Consider the following 15863-nt stretch of genomic DNA (forward strand, 5'->3'; position numbering starts at 1 on the left):
GACCCTCCCCCCAACTCTCACCTTCTTCTGTTGATACTGGGCCCTTCTCTCTCTTAGCCTTTGCCTCTGACCTCTGAGCTTGGAGGGCCTGAAGCTCATCCAGGATCATGGAATAGTGATGATTTCCACATGTCATGCTCAGCCCAGTGCTGGCCCTGAGTCATAGACCTCCTCCTCCAGGAAGTCTAACGGGGGTCCTAGTTAGATGTTTTACTGCTGTGACAAAAGCCTGAGGGAAACTATTTAAGAGGAGAAGAGATGCTTTTGGTTCATAGTTTCCTTCCATGAGAGAGAGAGAAAAAAAGGAGAGAGAGAGACACCTTTAATGACCTGCTCCTCCAACTAGGTCCCACCTCCAAAAGAAGTTTCCATCATCAATAAATGCTGTCAGATTATGAACCCATCAAAGATTACCCCACTGATGGTGTCAGGGCCGCCATGACCAATCTCCTCTCCACGACTGGATCCACCGGCTGGGCACCAAGCCTGAAACCCATAAACCTTTTGGGGGTGCCCTCATATCGAAACCATAACAGATCTCTACTACAGCTCAAGGTCACCTGGCTGGTGGAGTGGCTCAAGTGGTAGAGCATGAAGCCCCGAGTTCAAACCCTGGTGCCGCCAAAAAAAAAAAAAAAAAAAAAAAATCGAAGTTCCGGGTGAGACTGCATTCCACCCCACCGGGAGCCCCAAACTGTTCCTCTGACCTGTCTTCCCTTCCATTTGCCCTGCATATGTGACCTCAGTGGCCTCAGTGGTCTCAGTGCCCTGGGTAGCGGAGCCTTCTAAGTGCTCTGGGCAAACGCTTCAACATCCTCCCTGAGTGCTCCTGGCCTTGACCTTGCTCTTAGGTCCTCTTTACCCTCACTGAGACTCAGGACCCAGTCACCTCTCACCATCTGTGCTGCTGTCAGTCATCCTGGTTACAATCATCTTGAGCCTAAAATTTCCTTAACAGACCTCCTGGCTCCTTTCCTGTCCCTCCTGGCTATTTCCTGTGCAGTGGCAGAGAGCATCTGTGACACAGAAATCAAATTTCATGCTCCCTCTGTGCCCGCCCCCTCCCCCCCATGACCTTGGCTCTTTCTGTTTCAGCCTTTTGTTGAGCCTCAGGGCCTTTGCACTGGCCCTCCCCACTGACTGAAAGGCTCCTTCCTCCCCTTTTTTGCACACTCAGGAACAAACATCTCCTTCCTAGTGAGACCTTCTCATCCCTTGACCTGCTCTATATTTTCCTAGAACAGGTATTGCCCTGTATGCCTTGGGGCAGGGGTGGGCACACCTTCCTGGAAAGGGCCAGGTGGTAAAGGTAAAGGTTTCATGGATAGTGTAGTCTGTTATGGCTGCTTACCACTGCCATCCTACTGCAAAAACAAGAGACCTTACCTGGGCCCGCCCCTACCTCTCTGACCTCAGTTTCCTCCTCTGTGGAGCGGGGTTGTGAAAACTGGGGGCTGTGGAGTGGGGTTGTGACAATGGGGATTTCCCTCGCAGTGCTGGCAGCCGGAAGCCCGGCGTCAATGCGCCAGCAGAGCTGCCTCCCTCTGAAAGTTCCCCAGGGGTCCTCCTGTGTCTTCCCGCTCTGGGGGCCACACATGTTCCTTGGATCATGGCCACATTGTTTTGATCTCTGCCTCCTCTTCACATGGCCTCCTCTCCATCTCTCTCCACCTCCTCTTCTATCTCAAATCTCCCTCTGTCTTTCTTTTCTGAGGACATTTGGAAGGAAGCTATGCTCACCGCTATACCACCAATGCAAGTGCATTTTTTTTTTTTTTTGGTGGATCTGGGCTTTGAACTCAGGACTTTGCGATTGCAAAGCAGGTGCTCGACCACTTGAGCCACACCTCCAGTCCTTCTGAGGATATCTGACATTGGATTTGGGGCCCACCTGGATAACTCAGGCTGATCTCCTTATTTCAAAGTCATTACTGTAATTCCACCTGCAAAGTTCCTTTTTCTAAACACGTTAACATTCACAGGTTCCAGGGATCTCTTTTGAGGGCCACCATTCAACTACTACAGGTGTCTTGAAGGCCCTTAAAGAGGAAAATGAAACCCACATGTCCACTCTTTAGCCTGTAGGGAAAAATAAAGCTGTCAAGGGGACCTGTCACTCCCAGAGCCTGTTCAAAGCATCCTTCACATGAAGCAAGCCACATGGTCAGCAGAATGACCAAGATGTCTGAATGACCAGCTGCAGAATCAGAAGGATGGATGACAGCTTCGGGAGGGAGAAGAAACTTTGGGAGGGTGCCTCGTGTATCTATCCTCCTGGACCCATTTTATGGATGAAGAAACTGAGACTCAGGGAGGTGAAATCCAGCATGTGCCTTTCACCTCTAGGTGTCAATGTAGAAATCATGGTGGCCACATCTGAGCCTTCCAGTGCTCATCTGCATGGTGGTTTCCCTTGCCTGCTCCCAGCACAGGTTGCTGGGAGGCAAAACTATCGTGGGGTCTGAGGGATGGGTGGCCAGTGGGCATGCCCACGGGTAGCATCTGCTGAGGTGACCACAGGAAGATGCCACAGCTTTGAGTCCAAGACACACCTCTGAATACTGTGGTCACCCTGCCAGGCAGGAGGGGCTCTCATGGCCGGAATAACTTTCTTGATTCAGCACGTTCCAGCATGGGAGGGAAACCGGAGGGCACTTTCCACCAGGTGTCACGGGCTGAGACAGCCTCCTCTCACAGGCCCTTCCTGGGCCCCAGTTGAGCCCCTGTCCCCGGAAACGATTAGATGGGACAGGTGCTGGCCCTCATTGCTTCCCTGGGCTGGAACTTGCATCTGAGGAATGGATTGAGGGTGAGCATTTCTAATGCCAGGCTCAAGAAAGGTTCGGTGCTGTTTTGAGCTGTGACAGGCGACCTTCCGGGGAAGTGGGAGCTTAACACATTCTCTGGTTGCTTATTATGTTACTGAAGGTCTAAAAATGACTGTCCTTGCCATGTCAGAATTCTGGAGAATGACACAGTGATGGGTTCCAGTGTGTTCTTTCAAGTGACTTTTCTGAATATTCTGATTGGTGTCAGGCAACCTGGGATCTTGTCCTAATGGACCTTGGGACCCAGGGCCTTGTCCTTTCCCACTGCAGGGCCCTGGGGGTCTCAGGTGGCCCCTTCTTGACATTTTTTTTTTTAACATACTCAGTGCCTTAGCAAGCCCCTCAGCCTCTCTTGCCATCTCCTGCTCCTACCACGAAGCCACCTCTGCTGGCTCCTACTGTGACCGGAGACTTGGGGTCTCTTATCGGGGAAAGCAATAGGAATGTGTGAGGAATACAAGCCAGGCTTTAATGGGACCATGGCTGGTAAGCAGAAGCAAGCAAGCCCTGATCAAATGGGAGACCAGGCTGCTGTCAAGACAGGAACACGCAGCCTTTAATGGTTGGGTGATTGGACTAACGGGCAGCCATTACCTTGACTGAAAGGACCCAGATGCTCAGGAGTCCAAGAGTGGGGCAAAAGCCATAGGACACTAAGTGCTTAAGCCCAGGCAGCTCTGAAAGACTGGGAATGTGGAAGACCCAGGGTGGCTCCAATAGCCAGCAGCACATCTGTGAGAGGCATCAGAGAATCCGACCCAAAGGTTACGGTAGCAAAGGGGATGAGAGAGATGCCAGGTTTTAACCCGTTCCAGTCACCCATTGGCCATCTGCAGGCCAAGTAAGCTAGAGGGTATATTTAGGGTTTCCTTCAGTAATGTCACCATAGTACCCATCCGCTGACCTGTGCCCCACTGCTCCCTCCCTCTCCATGGTCCCATGCCTGCTCATCAGCCAGAGTGCTCCTTTTTTTTGAGTACTGGAGTTTTGAACTCAGGGCCTCACCCTTGTTGAGCAGGCGGTCTACCACTTGAGCAACACCTCCAACCCCATAGTGCTCCTTGTGTGATCAGATCTTTTCACTTCATTTATTCAACCAACAAATATTCATCGAGAACCTACTATGCAGGGAACAAAACAGACACAAACCTGTGCTTTCCTAGAGCTTCGGCTCCAGTAGAGGTGGTGTGAGGATGTGCTTGGTGCATGGAGGGCTGGCAAGGGTGGGTGGTGGAGAGGACAGGTGTGCAGTTTTCAGGGGACTCAGGGAAGGCCTGGCTGAGCAGCTGAAGAGGTGAGGGAGGGAACTAAGTGGGTAGTAGGGTAAGAGTCCTAACAGAGAGCAGAGCAAGTGCAAAGGCCCTGTGGGCAGGAGAGTGCTTGGTGCGTCTGAGGACCAGCAATGAGGTCATGGCTGCTGAAGCAGGGTGAGGTGGGGGAGGGAGAGTGGGTAGTGATCTTGAGAGGTAAAGAGGTGATTTACAGATCAGGCTCTGTAAATGCCATAAGGCCACTGCTTCTTTTCTGACTGAGATGGGAGCCATAAACTCTTGAGGGGAATAGGAGTGTGATATGATTTAAGAGACTTCCTGGCTGCAGTGACAATAGGCTGAAGGGTTCAAGGCTGGAAGTGGGAGACCCAGAGCAGGTGGAGGAGGAGGTGTGAGAAGAGCTGGGGTCTGGATCTCATTTGAAGGTGGAAATAACAGCTTGGACCACCAGGGTAGGCCTGGGATGAAGAGGAACCAGTAGGGACGCTTGTCTCCCCAGTCTCTCTGTGGTGGCTTCCCTTGGCTCTGGGAAACCTCCTGACTTGCTTCCTGTCTGAGAACTGCTGTGTGCTGACCCCAGGAGGCCTCTCCTCCCTCACCTCCGGCCTCCTTCCACCCCACCTCCAGCTTCTGCAACCTCGGCCTTTTGTGGAACCCAACAGTCCAGCAGCCAGGCTCCTGCCCTGGGGCCTTGCCCTGGCTTTTCTCTGCCAGGTCTGCACTCCCCCAGGCATAGCTGCCCATTCCTCTGTCCTAAGTCAGAATTTCCCCCAGACATTGCAGCCCACACTCTCCACCCTTCATTTCCTTGGCACACCCACCAACTTTTAATTTTCTCTTCTTTTTTTTTTTTTTTTTTTTTGGTGGTATGGGGTTTGAACTCAGGGCTTCATTCTTGCCAGGCAGGCACTCTACCACTTGAGCCACTCTGCTAGTCCTTCTCTGTCTTCTTGTTTTTGTTAGTCTCCTTCCTATCATAAGCCCTAGGACGGCAAAGGGGCTTTGTTAGCTTTGGTGAAGAGCATGTGCATTTGGCTACCCATTCCCAGCCCTCTCTGTACCTGCAAGGTGGGCATTGCCATTCTGATTTTATTTTTTGGGTTTTTGAGACAGGGTCTTAACTATGAACGCATGATCCTTCTGCCTCAGCCTCCCAAATGGTGGGATTGCAGACATGCACCTCCATGCCCAGGCAGCCATCCTCACCTTATAAGGGCAGAAGAATGCCAGGGAGGTTACATGGAGACCTGCCTAGAGCAGGGTGATTCTAGACAGCAGTTGGGCAAGGCTTTGAACTTGGACCCAGGGTTCCAGCACTCCTTCCCTGCTCTGCAGGATGATCCCCCCCCATCTCAGCTCCGTTTGTAGGCTGAGTTGCATCTGGGGTGTGCACAGGATTGGCAAGATGCCAGTAGCTCTGTGACTGCGTTTTTTTTTTTTGTTGTTGTACTGGGACTGGAACTCAGGGTCTCATACTTGCTAGAGCCACGCCACCAGCCCTAGTTAGTGCCTGCTTGTTGAAGAACTCAAAGGTGGGTGTGCAGGCCTAGAGGGCCTTGCTCCCTCAGCCTGCAAGGCACCTTTGGGGCAGCAGGACTATCCTAACTAGTCCCGAATGGGGAGGGAACACGTCTAGTTTACAAGGAAAATTTCCAGCCCACACCTACTGGCTCATTGTCCCCTGCCCTCCCCAAGTGAGGACAGGTGTCATGGGGTTGCCCCCTGGGACCTTGCCCTGCCTGGATGGCTCTGGTTGGGGACCTCTGACTTCCAGTCCCGAAACTGCCCCGCTGGGTGCCCTGGGGTCACCCTCACACCGTGCCTCAATTTCCCCACTCGTAAATGTCGGGTCCCTGTAGGCGGCTCTTACAGGTGACACATCTGCTTCCGGGACTTGCCAGGCCGCGGGGGCTCTAGGGCGAAACCCCAGTGGCGGAGCCCCGCGGACACTCGGCGGGCCGGGGGGCCGCAGCACCCGCCTGGCCCGCGGCAGGCTCCGGGGGGCGCCCGCGGGAGGGCGCGGCCGGCGCGGGGGGCGCGGGCGGCGGGGGGCGGAGACCGGCGCGGCTTCCGCTCCCGCGCGCCCTGCTCCCTCCTCTGCCGTCGTCCTGGTCCGCGGCGCCCGAGGGGGGAGGCGGGAGGCGCCGGGAGCCGCGCGAGGAGCCGCCGCCGCCGCCGCCGCCGCGCCATGGAGCCCGAGTGAGCGCGCGCGGGCCCGTGCGGCCGCCGGACAACATGGAGGCGGCGCCGCCCCGGCCGCCCCCGCCGCCGCAGCCGCCGCTGCTGCTGCTGGCGCTGTGCTGCAGCCTGGCCCCCGCCGCGGGTAGGTGGGCGCGGGCCGCGCGGGGGGCGGCGGGGAGGTGGGGGGGACGGGCCGCGTGGACAATGGCCCCGGAGCCCCGCGGCCAAGTGCGCGGGCGCGCGCCGCCTCCTCCGAAGCCACTTTGCAAGTTGGGGGCGAGTTGGGGCGCGCGTCGCGGACCCCCCGCCGTCCCCGCCGCCGCCGCCGCCGCCCGGGGGGCCGCGCGCCGGCCCTTTGTCTCTCACCCGGCCAGGCCCTGGCCGGGGCCGGCGAGCGGGACGCGCGGGCGGCGCCCACCCCGCCAGGTGCGGCGCGGGCGGGTCCTCACCTGCCCGCCGCCCGGGGCGCGCTCGGAAAAGCGCCGGCGGGCATGCGGGCGGGCGGGCGGCCTGGGCCGGCGCGGCGTCCGGGTCCCGGCCCCCGGGCAGGCCTCGCCCGTCGAGAGCTGCTCGGGGATCTCCTTGGCGAGCCTGTTTGCCACGGCCGCGCGAGCCCCGAGAACTGATTTAAGTTGCAGCGAGAAAGTTCTGAGCCCCGGCGGCGCGGCCAGGCCTGCGCTGCTGCCCCTTTGATCTGCTGGTGTCCCAACGGACTGACACCTGCCAGGTGCTCCGGCCATCCCAATGACCCAGCTGGCCTCTGGGACCCCAAATGCTGGCGCCTGGGCGTCGCTGACCAGTGCTCAACCCTCGGGGCCGGTTGCGTGGAGTGACGTGGTCCCAGAATGTGGGGATGTCGGGAGGGGTGCCCCTGCCTCAGTGGTACCCACACACAGGGAGGTGGCAGGGCCGGGGACCTCTTTTTTTTCCCCCCCTAACTTTTGGTGTGTCCCGAGGGCTGGAGTTGAGGTCAGGAGGACTCAGGAAACCTACACATGTTCTTTTAATTTGGCGATTGCCATGTGGTTTTTGAAGCAAGCCTCTTGCTACTTAATCATTCTCTTCTGAGGTGCGTGTGTTTTGTTGTGCTAGAGGGTAACTGTCCAAGTGCCGTGCACTCCTGGCTGTTCTGTTGGTGGCAGTTTGGGGAGGGGGGGCATCAGGTCCCTTTGTCTGGGCCTCGTTAAGGCCAACAGCTGTCTCCCTGAATATTTCCAGTGTGGACACTGCAGGGAGGCAGCCAGGCCTGGCTCTGAGCTCAGATTCCCTCTGCTGGAGCCCTTTCTTAGCGGTTGGGGGTCAGCGAGGAACAAGGAGAACTTGGCCATGACTCTTTTGAGTCTTCCCGTTTCTGATCCCCAGCCTAGAGCTCTTGGGAGTGTCACCCCAAACTTGTCTCCCTGGGAAGCATGTTTACGTTTTGGGGCCACGTCTGGTGCTAACAAAACAAGGTGAAGACAAAACAATGACAGTCTCTGGATAGTCCAGGCCAATGCTGTGCCTTCTCTTTCCGGAAATGCCTGGGTCCCGGCTGCAAAAGGGGTTTTTTGGGAAGCTGTTTGTTTTAAAGGTGGGGTTTCTAAGCCGCTGGCTGTGTTGCTTTTCACCTCCTTGCAGTTTTGGATTTCCTGTGTGTGTTGGGGTGATGTTGCTGGAATTCTGTGCCAGTTGTCCTGAGATTGGAGACCCTAAGGAGAAAAGACTTACATGTGTGGAGCTTGGTTGGGTATGAGGCAAAAATAGAGTTGATTATTTTAACATTAGGAAGCCAGGCCTGGGAGCACAGCTGATGTGGTAATCCAGTCCTAAAATGGAAGGAAAGGGAGGACTCTTTCTGCAGTCTGGTTTTGACTGTTCTCCATGGTTGTGGCCCTGATTTTCCACGGTAGATGGATGCTCGGTGAAGTTGGGAGTGAAGGCAGTAAGTCAGCAGCTAATTCTTTTTCCTCACTGCTTCCTGTTGCGTTTTGGAGCTCCCAGGCCATAGCAGTGCCTTTGTTCCAGTGGTCCTGGGTGCAGAAGGGCATTCCACAACCCCAGGCCCCAGGCCTCCCTTCTTTGGGCCCAACCTGCCTTGTCCAGGAAGGGGACCCCGGGAGGGCCAGCAGGCACGTGTTCATTAAATGCTGTGTGGAGTCCTGTCCAAAGCAGGACCCATGTACTTCAAACCCTCTCGTTCAAGAAACTGTCTGGCCAGCCCATTCCATCCAACAGTCGTTTAGCGCTTCTCTGTGGAGATCCACCTCATGGTTCATAGGACCAGTTTAATTTTGGCTATCCTGTGTCACCACTCAGGCATTTGGCAGAACTGACATGTCGTGTGTGTGGGTGCAGTCAGGTGAGCACTCTGCATTGCTTCATGCCCGGGCTGGGGCTTTGGGGTCAGAACAGCCTGGGTTTATGGGCACAGTTGCTGCTTTGCTTTAGCCTCTCTGGGTTTAGCATCTGTGTCTGGCCCCCTCTTCTCTCTAGGTGATGGGGAGCCTTAGACCATCCCTGTTCCAGGTGAGGGGTGGTAGTGGCAGAGCTGAGTGACTGCAGTTGTGTGACGGGGTCCTTGATCTTTCTGGCTTGGAAGGTCAGAAGGCTGTCACTGTCTATGGCCATACCACCCTGACCGCGCCCGATCTCGTCTGATCTCAGAAGCTAAGCAGGGTCGGGCCTGGTTAGTATTTGGATGGGAGAAGGCTGTCACTGTGTTGTCTGGGTTCTGTGTGTGACATTGATACGCAGCCTGCTGGTTTACTCATTTACGGATGCAGCACCTGGGGCAGGGTGGAGAAGTAGTTAGCAAAGTGGACAGAGCCCCGTGCCCATGGTGAAGCACAACCTTGCCTCTTGAGGGTGGGGATCTTGCAATCTTGTTACTGGGACCTTTTCTCTAGTGTCTGTACTGGATTATGCACCGGGGGTACATGGGATAGGAGGGTTGTATGGACCGGTCCTTGTCTCGGGACTCTCCAGTTGGAGCAGCAAGCGGGGAGACAGAAGCTGATGTGGTCCCTCACCCTCAGGGGGTCAGCCAGAGATCCCCAAGATTCCTGTCTGCTGACAGAGGCCAGTTCATGCTGTGTTACCCAGAGCCATGGAAGCTTCTGGCAGACTTCAGACAGGGGTGAAGGACATGCAGGCTGGGTCAGGGCTCTCCTAGGTGAACAGTGTGGAATTGACTTTTTAAAAACTTGAGGTTGATAGCTGGGTGCTGGTGGCTCTTGCCCGTAATCCCAGCTACTTAGGAGGCAGAGATCAGGAGGATCATGGTTCTAAGCCAGCCCGGGCAAATAGTTTGTGAGACTCTATCTTGAAAAAAAAAACATGTCACAGAAAAGGTCTGGTGGAGTGGCTCAAGGTGTAGGACCTGAGTTCAAGCCCAAGTACCAAAAACCAAAACCAACGAAACAAAAAAAAAAAACATTGAGGTTGAGGGCTGGGGGGGGGAATGGCTCAAGTGGAAGAGTGACTGCCTTGTAAGCGCAAGGAGGCCCTGGGTTCAAACCCCAGTACTGCCAACAAAACCAAACCAAACCTAATGTCCATTGAACAACGATCTGCCCCATGCCCTAGTAAATCTGTGGATTTTTGAATCTGCCCATTCTGGCATTTCCTACGGAGATGTCTTACTGTGTTGCTTTGGCTGGTCTCCAGCTCCTGGACTCAAGCAATCTTCCTGCTTCAGCCTCCTGAGTAGCTGGAACCCCAAGCGCACACCACTGTGCCAGGCTGCGGGTCCTACAAGCGCATCAAGCAGTGTGTGATTTTTGTGCCTGATTACTTTACCATAATCTTTTATAGCACGCATCAGTATTCCAGGTCTTTTAATAGCTGAATAATAGTCCATTGTATGGATAGACTTCATTTCGTCCATCTGTTCTTTCACCGGCTGACATGGTCTTGAGGGGCTACTTCTCTCAGCAGCGTGAGCTGGGGGGGCTAGGATGCCCTAGTGGAGTTGGATGGGATCTTAGATCCTCTTGCTGAGGTTCAAAAATATGACAGGCAAATTGGAGAGCCAGTGCTGGCCTCTGGGGAAGAGGACTGAGAAGTGGAAGTAGTGCCTTGCTCACCCTCACAGGAACCCCCCAGGGAACTTGACCTTGTGGTGCAAGAGGCCTGTGGATGATCATGACAGGCTCTCAAAATAGGAAGTCTGAGGCTGAGGCCCTGGCGGGAGCTGAGGGCTGCATCTAGCTCCCTGGCTTCATGGCTCCGTTTACACATTTGTCCAGAAAGCAGCAGTGTGTGGATTCCCAGCCACCTGCCTGCAACGCAGGTCCAAGTGTGCCGGGTACAGGCAGCTATGGGGCCTGCAGAGAGGTGGCCCGTGGCTGGTGGGTCTGTGCTTTGCTTTCTCATTAGAATGCAGATTGGCTTACTGGCTTTCAGCCTCGATTTCTACACGTGCACTTTGCTGGTATTACTGGGGTTCAGTGGGCTGGTGTGTTTTGGTGGGGAAAGGATGCCGGGCCCCTTCCCCCATAGGCCTTGTGGAAATGTTCTTGGAGCCCCTGCCCTGGGCTACAGGTTTCCTTTGAAAGGGGTCCCAAATGCATGATGGAGAGGTTTCCAGTTGGGGGCTGGGAGGTGGGAAAGATTTTTGAGTTTGTGCTGGGGGAGGGTTGGCCCCTGAGGGGTGGCTGAAGCCTCAAGCCAGGAGTAGAACTGTCTGCTCCCCCTTGCTGAGTGGGAACTGATTCCTGGGCAGGAGGGAGGTGTGTGTGGATGGGGTCACCTTGCCTGCATGGCTGGCACACAGTAGCCCCCGTGCAGTCATCATGCACCTCCAGGTCCAACCTGTAGCTTCTGGTTTGTTCTAGTTGCTGGCCATGTTGAAGGGACAGTTGACAGTTCACTGGCCTCAAATGGGCTCAGGTGTGCTGGACTCTGATCTGTAGGTGGCTGCAGCTTGAGGTGTAAGCCTTGAGTTCTGATAGAGCCCAGCCTGCTCCTAGATTCTGACCGATGTGTCTTGTGCTCTGTCACTTGTGTTTGGGGTCTCTTTGCTATGGACCCTCTTGTGAGGTTGTCATGGTAAAGTTGCCTCTGAGGCAGCTCAGAGCCTACACCTTGAGCCACGCCATAAGGCTTTTTTAAAATTTTTTGAAGGTTTTTTCTGAGGTAGGGTCTTGCAAACTATATGGCTGCGCTGGCTTTGAACCACAGTCCTCCTGATCTCTGCCTCCTGTGTAGCTAGGATGACAGGCGTGAGCCACTGGAGCCTGAACAACTATGTGTTTTTAAGCATTTGCTTTTAGTTTTCCTTGATGAAGTTTTTCTTGTGGCTAAAGGGAAGCCCAGGGAGGAGTGAGGGTTCAGCCTGTCTGAGTTCTCCAACTCCACGGAGAATCTGGGGAGGGCTCCTTCTCAGGGAAGGAGTCCAGGCCATCCAGCACCCCACAGGGCCCAGTGGCTCAGTGTCCCACCACTGCCCCTGGGGAGCCACCCCATCTGTGTACCTTAGTTTCCTAACTTGTAAGATGAAACCAGCTGGCCCCGGTCTCTGGTTTTCTATGTTGTTCCTCCTTCAGGAGTCAGACCTCTGGCCTGCTGGGGTGGGCCCCAGAAGTACCTCTTCTGCCTCTCTCCCTGGCCTTGCTGATCCTCGTTCCATTGGGCTGTGTGGGTTCCCCAAGGGGCCACCTGGCTCTACCCTAACCCTGTCAGGATTGTCCCTTCTCAGGTCTGGGTCACCAACCCAGCCTGTGGCCCCAGCCCATAGAACCCCCACCAGCACTGGGTCTGGCAGAACCCGGCCTTCCCTTTGAGTTGCACAGTAAGACCTGCAACCAGCAGGGTGCCATCAAGGGTGGTAGGTGGCAGTGTGGGACAAGCTGATGGCCTGCTTCTGTGCCCTCTGCCTTCCTAGCCTCCCAGAGACATCTCATTGTGCTGCTGCGCCAAGACTCCACTCCAAGTCCCATGAGCCACACCGGGCCATGCTGCCTGAGTCTCAGACAGTGCTGACCTCTGTACCCCAGGTCTTTGCTGGTCATCAGGCAATGACTTGTAAGAGGCGGTGCAGCCACACTGTCCATGTGGATGTGGCAGGTCACTCTTCCTCCTAGTGACAACGCTGTGGCAGTGGTAGCCACCATGTGTGGCAGCGTGAGGATTAAGGGGCTGTTCAAAGCTGGTGGCTGAATGCTTACACGCTGTCTTTTCTCTTTGGCCACTGCTTGCACAGCTGGACAGCAGGGATGTGGGGGTGGGGTTATTGCTGGGCCTGTGGCAGGCTCACCTGCTGCAGCCAGACTCATGCTTGGTCTCCAGGTGTTTAGCCATTTGGGGTCTGCTTGGTGCCAACACATGGGGGAGTCCTTGTCCCGCCTGGCCTGATACCGCCTCAAACACAGCGCACCCTGAGGGGCAGGTGGCAGCCTGGAGTTTGTGGGCTCGGACAGGATTTGCCTGGCTCAGTTATGTGTTTAGCATAAACATTGGAGGTTCATCCAAGCCAGCACGTGCCAGAATTTCTTACTTATTCAGTGGGACTGGGGATTGAACCCAGGGCCTCACACATGCTAGGCCAGCATTCTACCATTAGAGCCACACCCCCTTTTGTTGGTATTTTGTTTTTGAGATAGGGTCTTGTTAACTTTGCCTGGACTGACCTCGCACCTTGTGATCCTTCTGCCTTGGCCTTCTGAGTAGTGGTGACTATAAGGATTTGCTGCCGCACTTAGCTAACTTCCTCCTTGAGGCTAGATAATATTCTCTCACGTAGATGTACCCTGTTCTGCATGTCCGTTCATCTGTCCCTGACACTTGGGTTGTTCCTGCCTTGGCTATTGAGTGACACTGCCGTGGGCAGTGTACAAGTGTCTGTTGGAGTCCCTGCCTTTAATTCTCTCGGGTGCGTACCCAGAAGTGGAATTGCTGGATCAAATAGTAATCCTATGTTTAATTTTTGTAGGAACCACCAACTGCATTCCACAGCTTTCACAGCACCCACAGTGATGCACAGGAGCTCAGCTCTCCATGTCCTGGCTGGCGCTTGTTAGTGTCCTGTTTCTTTTTTTTTAATATTCTGGCTTCTAGTGTGTGTGCAGTGGTATTGTGTCATGATTTGGATTTTTTTTCCTAGTCAGTAGTGATGCTGAGCATCTCTCCTTGTGCTTTCGGGCCGCTTCATTTAATAAGAAATACATGAATGTGTGTAAGCACTTGAACACATACCATGGTACCTCGTTCTGTGAAGACGGATGCCTTTTTGTTGTTCTTGATTGTGGGGTCTCACTATGTAGCATAGGCTGGCCTTGAACTCATGATCTCTGCTTTAGTCTGCGGAGTGCTGGGATTACAGGCCTGGCTTAAGATGAATGGCCTTTTTTTTTTTTTTTTTTGGCAGTACTGGGGGTTTGAACTTAGGGCCCAGTGCATGCTAACTGGGCGCACTAGCATTTGAGCCACTCCAACAGCAAGACGAATGTCTTAATTACCTCTTTTATTTCTCCCCTTGAAGATGACCAGACATTTAACACTTGTTTTAGTATGTTACATTTTAAAGCATGTACTCACGTTTTAATTAATTTATTTTTTTCAGTACTGGGGGTTGAACTCGGGGCTTCGTGCTTGCTAGGCATGTACTCTACCACTTGAGCCACTCCGTCAGCCCATGACGTTTGTTTCATAAATCTAATCACTCCCTACCCATCACCTGCAGCTTGCCTCTTTCCACCTTCACTTCTGAGTCTTCACGCCTCTTAAAAGCCAGTGTGGTGGACCATCCTTCACCAAGGGGAGCATTGGACTTCTCCAGGCTTCGTTGCTGTTTGAGGGATGCCACAGTGAGTGCCCTGTGTGCCTCTGTGCTCTGGGCATAAATAAACATTCGTGTGGGATCCATTCTGAGTAGAGTATGTCCATTTATGATTTTAAGTGTATTAATCTCTCCTTTCAGAAAGGCTGCACTAATCTCTACTCTTGGAGCATCTATGAGAATATACCCAGCTGGATGCTGGTGACTCATGCATGAAATCCTAACTACTTGGGAGGCAGAGATTGGGAGAATTGAGGTTCAAGATCAGCCCTGGCAAATAGTTCAAGAGATCCCATCTCCAAAATAACCAGAGCAAAACGGACTGGAGGTGTGGCTCAAGCAGTAGAGCACCTGCTTTTCATGCACAAAGCCCTGAGTTCAAATCCCAGCCCCACCAGAAGAGAAAGGGATGGGGTAGGACACTCTTTACCATATCCTCTCCAATCTGACAGTTAATAGATTCTATGTGTTTTTTTAAAATTAGTATCAATTTGGTTACAAATTGTAACACATTTTGATTTGCACTTCCTTCCTGATGCTATTCATACGTATTTTTCTGTAACTGTTTACTCTTATCCTTGGCTTATTTTTCTGTTGAGTAACTTATCTTTTTCTTATTGATTCATGGGAGCTCTTTATTTGGTGCAGACATTAATTCTTTGGAACATTTGTTCCAGATTTTCATTCTGGTCTGCCTCCCTGCCCCCGCCCCAGTACTGGGGTTTGAACTCAGAGCCTTGCACTTGGTAGACAAGCACTCTACTGCTTGAGCCATTCCCTCAGCCCTTTTTGCTTTAGGTTATTTTTCAGGTTGGTCTCCCACTTTTTGCTAGGGCTGGCATTGGACCAAGATTCTCCTACTTATGTCTAGCTGGGATTATAGGTGTGCTCCGCTTTGCCTGGCTTATTTATTGAGGTGGAGTTTTGCTAACTTTTGCTCAGGCTAAACCTTAACCTTTCTGATCTCCACCTCCTGGATGAGAAGTTGTTCCAACACCTTGATGGGATAGGCCAGCTGTCCTCATTCACTCGTGGGTGTCCATGATTGCCTGGCATCTGATCCTGGGCCCTGTTGTTTCATGACCACGGGCGTCTCTCTGTACCAGAGCACTGCTATTTAATATTTGTAGCATCAAAGTACATTTGAGATCAACTTCGTAAATCCACTCATTGTTCTTGAAAACTATTGACTGTTCTTGCACCTTTACCCTGTGTGGTGATAAACTTCAGAGCCAGCTGATTAGGCACTGTCCTTTGATCTCTTGGTGGTGGTGGGAGGGGACAGTAAATGGTGACATCCAACAGGTGTCAGAGGGTGGAATGATCTCTGATGAGGTAGCAGGTCCCCAGCTGTGGAAATCAATTCATCTCCCGCCCCTGACAGTCCACCTGTGATAGATGGACAGATGAAGCTGATCTTGACATTTGCGGTTTTTGTTGGACACTGGAGTGCTTTTGAGGTGCTGCTGGTGGGGATAGCCTGATGTGTACACGCCGGTGTGTGCTCAGGTAACAGGCCCGAGTGCAAACAAATTTCAGCATCAGCCGAAAGGCAAATGTAGTTTCTGAGTAAGTTATCCTTCGGCCCTCCCCTGGCTGATTCCAGAATAAAAAGTGAGTGCCTTTCCTTCTTCCCCGGGCTGTGTCCCTCTCCTAGCCCTCCTGGGGAGGTGGAACCTGCCTGCAGAACTCTCAGGAAATTATTCCGTGGGACATTAGTAGCCACCTGGGTGCCCTCCATTCTTTGTCCATCTCGGGCAGCTGCCGCCTTGGATTGGCCCAGGAAGGGCCAAGCGACCTCTGTGATGGGCACGGAAAGTTAATGTG

The 15863-nt window shown here is 53.6% G+C and overlaps 1 protein-coding gene across 1 annotated transcript in view; it reads left to right on the forward strand.

The window, feature by feature from the left end:
- The first annotated feature begins 6300 nt into the window (after positions 1-6300).
- The window catches only part of Lrp5 (LDL receptor related protein 5), a 112307-nt gene continuing 102744 nt past the window's right edge, over positions 6301-15863 (forward strand). The window contains exon 1 of the mRNA XM_074050474.1: positions 6301-6422. Coding sequence (XP_073906575.1) covers positions 6335-6422 — 88 coding nt within the window. The 5' untranslated portion in view covers positions 6301-6334. The remainder of the gene's footprint in view (positions 6423-15863) is intronic.

The sequence above is a fragment of the Castor canadensis genome, chromosome 1 (assembly GCF_047511655.1).
Source record: "Castor canadensis chromosome 1, mCasCan1.hap1v2, whole genome shotgun sequence".
In the NCBI taxonomy this organism is placed as follows: domain Eukaryota; kingdom Metazoa; phylum Chordata; class Mammalia; order Rodentia; family Castoridae; genus Castor; species Castor canadensis.